Source organism: Vicia villosa, unplaced genomic scaffold (genome assembly GCF_029867415.1).
Source record: "Vicia villosa cultivar HV-30 ecotype Madison, WI unplaced genomic scaffold, Vvil1.0 ctg.000580F_1_1, whole genome shotgun sequence".
Classification (NCBI taxonomy): domain Eukaryota; kingdom Viridiplantae; phylum Streptophyta; class Magnoliopsida; order Fabales; family Fabaceae; genus Vicia; species Vicia villosa.
The window spans coordinates 197,829-205,903 of NW_026705265.1; the positions used below are offsets into that span (position 1 = coordinate 197,829).

The window sequence follows — 8,075 nt, forward strand, 5'->3', positions numbered from 1 at the left end:
TACCATCCCTTAATTCATATTCTTCAATCAAAACTGACAACGCCAATTCCATCCCTCAAGAGCAGAAATTGATCCGTCTTGATCGCCTTCGTCAGAACATCTGCCACTTGCTTCTGAGTGCTACAGTGCACAACTTCTAATGTTCCATTCTGGACTTGGCTTCTCAAGAAATGATACTTAGTCTCAATATGCTTGCTTCTTCTGTGTAACACCGGATTCTTGGCAAGATTGATTGCAGACTTGTTATCAATCATCAGCTTCAGAGGCTTCTTCACCCTAATCTTCAGGTCTTCTAATAGATTCAGAAGCCACACAGCTTGACATGCAGCTACAGCGCCTGCGATGTACTCAGCTTCACAGGTTGATAGAGCAACAACAGGTTGCTTCTTGGAACACCAAGAGATAGGGCCTCCCAGAAACATGAACAAATATCCAGAAGTACTCCTTCTATCAACTCTATCTCCACACCAATCAGAATCAGAATAACTCAATAACTCTGATTCTTCCTTTCTCCCTGAAGGAAACAATATGCCATATTTCAGAGTTCCCTTGACATATCTCAAAATTCTGACAGCAGCTTGGTAATGGGACCACTTAGGTTTACTCATGAACCTACTAACCAATCCAACTGCATAACATATATCAGGCCTGGTATTACACAAATACCTTAGAGAACCAACCAGCTGTTTGAATACCGTAGCATCAACATCTTCACCTTCAGAATCAGAGTCCAACTTCTGATTCGCTTCTGACGGTGTAACAGCAGCCTTGCAATTCTCCAGCTTGAATTTCTTCAGAAGTTCTAACTCATACTTCAACTGATGCAGAATGATACCATCTTCTGAGTACAGAATCTCCATCCCTAGAAAATATGACATTTTCCCAAGGTCTGTAATCTCAAACTCATTCATCAACACCTTCTTGAACTTCATCAGATCTTCTGGACAACTCCCCGTAAGCAATATGTCATCAACATAAAGACACAACAAAATCATATTGCATCCAGAATGTTGCACATAAACTCCATATTCCATCTCACACTTCTGAAACCCTTGCTTCTTGAAAAATGAATCAATTTTCAAATTCCAAGCTCTGGGCGCTTGCTTCAATCCATACAGAGCTTTGTGTAATTTGTACACCATCCCTTCCTTATTCTTTTTCACAAAGCCAGGGGGTTGTGACACGTATACCTCCTCTTGTAATGGACCGTTCAGAAATGCAGACTTTACATCCAGATGCATCAAGGACCAACCTCTGTTTGCAGCTAACGCAATCACCAGTCTGATTGTTTCATGTCTAGCTACAGGAGCAAACACCTCAAAGTAATCTAGTCCAGGTTTCTGAAGAAAACCTCTAGCCACTAGCCTTGCTTTGTGTTTACCAACTGATCCATCTGGCTTCAGCTTTACTTTGAAAACCCATCTGACGCTGATGGCTTTCTTCTTCTTTGGAAGTTCTGTCAGCTTCCAAGTTTTGTTTCTTTCTATAGCCTCAAGTTCTTCTTTCATGGCATTCAGCCAGACCTTCTTCTTGAGCGCTTCTTCTATACTCACTGGTTCAGAATCTACTAACATGGCGCACTGAATGACCTCTCCTTCTGAGTCAACTTCTGTGTCTTGCAACATGTCAAAATCTGCAAACCTTCTTGGTATAGTTCTGACTCTTTGTGGTCGCTGAGCTACATCAGAGTCAGCTACTCCAGAGTCACCACCTCCATGATCATCTCCAGAAGCTTGTCCTCCAGACCCTATGTCTTCAGAGTTTTCCCTTCCAGAATCATGACTACCACCAGACTCTGAATCATCATCAGAATCTGGATCAGAATCAGATTCTCCATCTGACTCATCTTCTGACTCGTCTTCAGAAGATTCTTCATCTTCTGACTCTAACTTTTCTTCAAAAGTTATCTCTACATCAGAAGTTGGTTGAGACTTTCTCCAATCCCAAACTTCTGATTCCTTCACAATGACGTCTCTGCTGACTTCAACTTTGTTAGTCTCTGGACAATAGAGCTTGTATGCACCTGTACTGTGGTACCCCACCAATAACATCACTTTGCTTCTATCATCCAGCTTCTTCCTTCTAGCTTCTGGAACGTGTTTGTAACACACAGAACCAAAAACCTTCAGATGACTAACACTCTGTTTCTCTTTAGTCCACTTCTCTAAAGGAACAATTTCCTTCAGCCTCTTCGTTGGACACCTGTTGAGCACATATGCTGCAGTAGCAACAGCTTCTCCCCATAGATTATGAGGAAGCTTCTTCTCTTTAAGCATACTTCTCGTCATATCAAGCAAAGTACGGTTTCTACATTCAGCAAGACCATTGTGTTGAGGAGTATAAGGAGCAGTAACTTCATGCTCAATTCCATTATCATCACAGAACTTCTGGAATTCTGTAGAGTTATACTCGCCTCCACCATCCGTTCTGAGAATCTTTATCTTCTGACCACTCTGCTTTTAGCCTTCACCTTGAACTTCTGGAATTCTGTAAACACCTCATTCTTAAACTTAATGAGAGTTACCCACGTCATTCTTGTGAACTCATCCACAAAAGACACAAAATACCTATTTCCTCCAAGTGAAGGTTCTGGAAATGGTCCACACACATCAGAGTGCACTACTCCCATAGCATGCTTTGCTCTTGGAGCAACTTCTGATACAAATAGCAATCTGGGTTGTTTGCCTTTCATGCATACCTCACATGACTTCTCAGGCTTTACAATCTTAGGAATGCCACGTACGAGCTTCTTAGAACTTAGATGCCCCAGACTTATATAGTTCAAGTGCCCCAACCTCTTGTGTCACAGCTTACTATCACCTTCTGAGCCTTCAGCACTCAGACACTCTGTTTCAGCTGTTTCTACATTCACCTTGATCGTTCTGTTGATTCCCTGTTCAGATTGCATAATCAACTTCTGATTGGAATCATACAACTTCAAGAGATTGTTCTTCATAACAACTGAGAAACCTTTCTCAATGAGCTGACCCACACTCATCAGATTGCCTCTGATTCCAGGAACATACCAAACATCCTTGATCAGAACAGTCTTTACAGCTTACATCTTTATTGTATCTTCTGCTTTGACCTTACTTGTGTGTGTCTAAAGGAATAGAGGCATTTGAATTTTTCTTTCTGAAATGATTGATCTTGCAGTCAATTAGTTTGTTCATCATGATTGTGTATTTTCACTGCATTGATCTCAGTTTTGTTCTTTTTTCCCCCTAAATATTTTCAGAAATTGCCCCATCGATTTGAAGGAGGCAGTTTCTAGTGTAATATTTGCAACTCCAAGATGTTCGGACATACCTAAGCTCGCGGATGTGAAGAAGCATATGGCTTCAAAGTATGGAAAAGAATTTGTCTCTGCAGCAGTTGAATTGTGCCCTGACTGTGGTGTAAATCGCTTGGCAAGTTTCTTTACCTACTTGATGTTGAATAGGATCATGCTGAAGATCGTTTTGTGCCTTTTTTTTTCTAATTTAGTGTTGTCTTTTCAGTTGGTTGAGAAATTTTCTGCTAAAGCCCCTGATGGTCCAACCAACCAAGATAAAAGTACTGACTGCAATAGCTGAGGAGCATAACATCAAATGGGAGCCCAAATCATTTGGAGACAATGATACAAAGGCCTCTCAAGACTTACTGGTAAGCTTTGTTTATTCTGGATTTTCTATAGTTCCTTTGTAAGTGTGTAATGGTGGGTTTGCATGGGTATTTAACTTTAACATCTCATGGTGGTTAATTCCATACTACTTGATTGTCCTGAGAATTCGGGTACACTTTGTTGAAATAAAACAAATCGGTTCAATTGATATACATATATACCAGTTCAGTCCGGTTCAATATATATAGAAGTAGCTCAGTTCAGTCTAGGAAATATAAATTAAATCGGTTTGAATTGGTGTCTAGAACCGGTCACCGGTTTAAAGTACCAATCGGGTCTGGTTCTTAGTTAACTAGATGTCTAGAACCAGCTCTGTTATTTTTTTTTACCCGCCCAAAGTACTCCTGATATGATGTCATGCTATTTTAAAGAATAATGTAATTCTTATAAAGAATAATACCAAATTGGTCTTGCCTAAATTTAAGTGTTACAAAATGTTTTGAGATATTACCGGGACATCCCAAGCGGATTGTGCTGTTCTCATCATTGATTTCACTACTGGTGGTTTTGAGGCTGGTATTTCAAAGGACGGTTAGACCCGTGAACATGCTCTCGTTGCTTTCACTCTTGGTGTGAGACAAATGATTTGTTGTTGCAACAAGGTAATTTTCAGTTTCAGCTTTTGAATAATTCTATATTCTCATAACTAATTTATAGATAACAATGATCATATGAGAGATGATGAAATAGATGAAGATTGGAAAACATTTTTGGTTACATATACTGGTGATGATGATGATGAAATGGATGAAGATTATAGGTTCTTTTTGGCTACATATAATTCTGAGATTGAAACAGATTGTGCTAGTAATCATAGTGGTGGTTCAAACATTGGTAGTGATGAAACGGATGAAGAATATAGATCCTTTTTAGCTACATATGATCCTGATGTTGAAAATGACAGTGCTGGTAATCAAAGTGGTGGTTCAAATATTGGCAATGATGAAACAGATGCGGAATACATATCGTTTTTAGCTACATATGATCCTAATGTTGAAAATGACAGTGCTGGTAATCAAAGTGGTGGTTCAAATATTGGCAATGATGAAATAGATGCGGAATACATATCGTTTTTAGCTGATCCTGCTGTTGAAAATGATAGTGTTGGTAATCGAAGTGGTGGTTCAAATGTTGACATCAACTTAGGCAACAACGATGTCAAGAAGGAAATAGAAGAAGGCTACAAATGTTTTTCAAATCAATTTGTTCCTGATTATATTAGCAACAGGGTTCATGTTGATGAAGATGATCGGTTATTAAGAAAAAGTTTTAGTGTTGGGAAAAGCACATTACTTTCTAATCAAGAATTTGATACCCCTAAAATGCAACGTGTTGTTGATGAAGATTATAAACAAATCCTTAATTCTGGGAGGGTTGTTGGTGGTGATTTTGTCTATGGTTCTTTTATGAATGCCAATGACACATCCAATGTGAAAGATGAACGTAATTCCTCTGATTCAGATCTAATTGTTTTGGAATCTTGATTAGAAAGTAAATGACTTGTATTTATCATTCTCAATTTCGGAAAAGACTTGTGGAATATCTTGATAGGCCTTATGACTATGAAGAGTATAAATATCTTCTTGCTAAAGCAAATGAACGAAGGCAAAAGGAACGTCATTTAGAAAAACGGCAGGGGGTGATTGAGTCATATCACTGTGGAGGTGTCACCAAATCGCATCTTGATTCACACCCTGGTAGGTCCATATTTTCTCTTGTATTCTCCATTTTGTGGTTTGTGCTAGTTTTTTTGGTAGCTTTTACTTTTGGATTTTCAACTTCTATTCTCGATATCGCTCAACTCTTTCTATGCTCAATCTGATTTCAGACCTCTATCAAATATTTGTTTCCTAATTGTGCAGATGTAGCCAAAGCTATTGCCATGGAGTCCAAGGAAAATCGTATTTTGTTTCTCTTGCGTGGATTTTTTTTCTGGATACAAGTAAGTAAATAGATTCATGTACATTTTTGTACATTTTGTTCGGTGCATTGTTACATGATTCATCATTTAATGTTTGGTTTCTAATACCAGTGAATGTGAGTTTTTTTTTTGTATAGATTTTGTATAGATTTTTTCTGGATACAAGTATTACCATTTCATTTTATGATACGACGCGGTTGGTTGATATGGAGCACCTTACTGCCCACCACCAGCGGCTTTTAGTAGAGTTTTGCAGGTAAATTACGATTTTATACTTCTGAACCTCTATGAAAAGAAGTCGTCTTAAGATATATAATATCGAAGTAACAAAGCTTTATTCTGTAGTTTGGTGATGCCAGTGGTATACAATCGCTAATATCATTCGGTGGTTTTGGGAGTTTATTAAGACATCTAGGGGGACTGTCAGCGGGTACGCCTTTCTATGATATCTGTTGCATTGTTTTTGGATACAATTGACTTGTTTTTACGATCGGTTATCACTTTGCGAATGAAGGAATAATGAAGCAATCAGTGGTGATTATCTTGACTTGCACAACTTGTCTTTGTTGAATCCATACATGGTATGTTTCTGCATTCTTTAAATGGTTTGACTAATTCATCAACCTTTTGTAAAACCAAGTACTGGTATTTTTGCTTAATGCAGCCCAACTTGAGTGCTTCATGGTTGTTCCAAAAAGGTCACAAGAAAGTTCTCATAGGAACCTCGTGATTTTTCATCTGCTGAACCGTTTCCGTCACGTCAAAGTTTGTTTTCTTTATAGTCTTATAAAGTGTCCACTATTAGTTACAAAGAGAGGGAAAAAAACGGTTTCTTGTTTCTTGTTTTTTGTTTCTTTGAATTGTTGCTCTCAAAGAAGGTTTTGGTGGAGATGAATCATTCTGGAGGTGAAAGTGATCATAACAGAAAGTTAGTTGAAGTTACCAAGGACAAGAATGGAATAGGCCATGTCGTTCTTCGAAACCCTCGAGGAGCTTCGGCAACGGTTACATTCTCTTAACTCTTTCAATTTTTCAAGTTTTGAATTTGATTGATGATGCTAGCGTGTGTTGTGTGTGATTCTTTCAGGTTAGCTTGCACGGAGGGCAAGTTCTTTCGTGGAAAACGGAACGCGGCGAAGAGTTGTTGTTTTCTAGTACTAAGGTAGATCAAGATTAGGTTTTTCAATTTGATTTCTCAACAGATTTTGGAATATAAAATGTTACAATTTTTTATCAGGCAATCTTTAGTCCTCCGAAACCGGTCCGAGGAGGAATCCCAATCTGTTTTCCACAGGTAATTTTACCGATACTAGTACTATTAATTAACACCTGAATCCACCCAAACCAAAACCAACCTATAAAAACGGTCTCGGATCAACACACCAATCCGGCCAAAGATATGTAATTCACACAAATAAAAGATATTTGATTATTTAAAAGATATGTGATTATTTAAATTGATAATATTAGATAAACAATTAATAAATACTTAATAAATAACATACATCTCTTTTATCTAATTAATACTATTATATGGAATTTAAAATTAAAATTAATTCAGTTGAAAAGATAATTAGATTAATTCATCAAATATTTTCCTAATAAATATCGGTAAGTCAATGTTGTACTTACAATTTGAGAAAGAGAATCTGTTAGGTAGCTAGCATTGGCATTTCTTAATTGAGGTGCATCAGAAGCATAACCAGAAGAGTAATAATTTATGCCAATAAAATCAAATGAGCCATTGACTAATCTAGACTGATAACTCCAAAGACAGACTTAGATTTTCTCACCATTTTGTAGGTATTAAACATTTACTAGGTAGGCTTAAGAATTTGTTCAAGAGGTATGGCAGAATGTGAGCTTCTCAAATGGTATGTTCAAGAGGTGAGTGATTTGATTTGATGTATGCTTTTTTCAATGAGTTTTATGATTGATGATGTCTGATTGATTGTAATGGTAGGGTGATAAAGCTACTATAGAAATTACGAGCCGGTATAAAGGAAAAGTTTGTAATATTCTTCATGTTTCAGGTGACATTGTGAATGTGAGATATGAAAACTTGTAAATCTGAAAGATTTGATCATATAGGCTCTTAAAGAGGCTTTTGAGGTCTTTTGCAACAAAGGTGTTGCTGGAAACTCTAGTGCAGAACTTCTTGCCACTTTTTGTGATAACATTCTCAACAAAGGATGTTTTCATTATTTTATAGACTTTGGCAGTACATGTTCAACAAGTTAGAGCTTCATGTACCCATTTTAGGGATTGACAAGGCTGGCAAAACGGTAAAACATTTTTTAACCTCGTAGTTTTTAAGAAATTAGAGGTTTGTTGTGTGGCTCTGAATTGCTATATAATGAATAATTTTGTAGACTTTGCTTGAGAAGATGAAGTCGGTGTACACGAATGTAGAAGGTCTTCCTCCGGATCGAATTGTGGAAAGCAGTTGCTTCTCCAGGGCGTAGTATTTTGGCCATGGATGAATCCAAT

General features: G+C 37.6%; 2 protein-coding genes across 2 annotated transcripts; both read left to right on the forward strand.

Moving 5' to 3' along the window:
• Positions 1 to 3,335: 3,335 nt before the first annotated feature.
• On the forward strand, positions 3,336 to 5,148 carry LOC131629572 (uncharacterized). The gene is made up of 4 exons (XM_058900349.1): positions 3,336 to 3,410; positions 3,501 to 3,555; positions 4,109 to 4,180; positions 4,322 to 5,148. The coding sequence occupies exons 1-4, from the start codon at positions 3,336 to 3,338 to the stop codon at positions 5,146 to 5,148; spliced, it is 1,029 nt and encodes a 342-aa protein (XP_058756332.1).
• Positions 5,149 to 6,290: 1,142 nt separating this feature from the next.
• LOC131629573 (uncharacterized) lies at positions 6,291 to 7,653 on the forward strand. The gene is made up of 5 exons (XM_058900350.1): positions 6,291 to 6,589; positions 6,673 to 6,747; positions 6,823 to 6,897; positions 7,407 to 7,472; positions 7,549 to 7,653. The coding sequence occupies exons 1-5, from the start codon at positions 6,476 to 6,478 to the stop codon at positions 7,651 to 7,653; spliced, it is 435 nt and encodes a 144-aa protein (XP_058756333.1). The 5' UTR covers positions 6,291 to 6,475.
• Positions 7,654 to 8,075: the final 422 nt, after the last annotated feature.

Coding starts and splice junctions, on each gene's coding strand:
- LOC131629573 (XM_058900350.1), top strand. CDS start 6,476: ATGAATCATTCTGGAGGTGAAAGTGATCATAACAGAAAGTTAGTTGAA. Junction 6,898..7,406: donor AGGTAATTTTACCGATACTA/GTACTATTAATT, acceptor AACATTTACTAG/GTAGGCTTAAGAATTTGTTC. Junction 7,473..7,548: donor TCAAATGGTATGTTCAAGAG/GTGAGTGATTTG, acceptor TTGTAATGGTAG/GGTGATAAAGCTACTATAGA.
- LOC131629572 (XM_058900349.1), top strand. CDS start 3,336: ATGGCTTCAAAGTATGGAAAAGAATTTGTCTCTGCAGCAGTTGAATTG. Junction 3,411..3,500: donor ACTGTGGTGTAAATCGCTTG/GCAAGTTTCTTT, acceptor TTGTCTTTTCAG/TTGGTTGAGAAATTTTCTGC. Junction 3,556..4,108: donor TCCAACCAACCAAGATAAAA/GTACTGACTGCA, acceptor AAATGTTTTGAG/ATATTACCGGGACATCCCAA.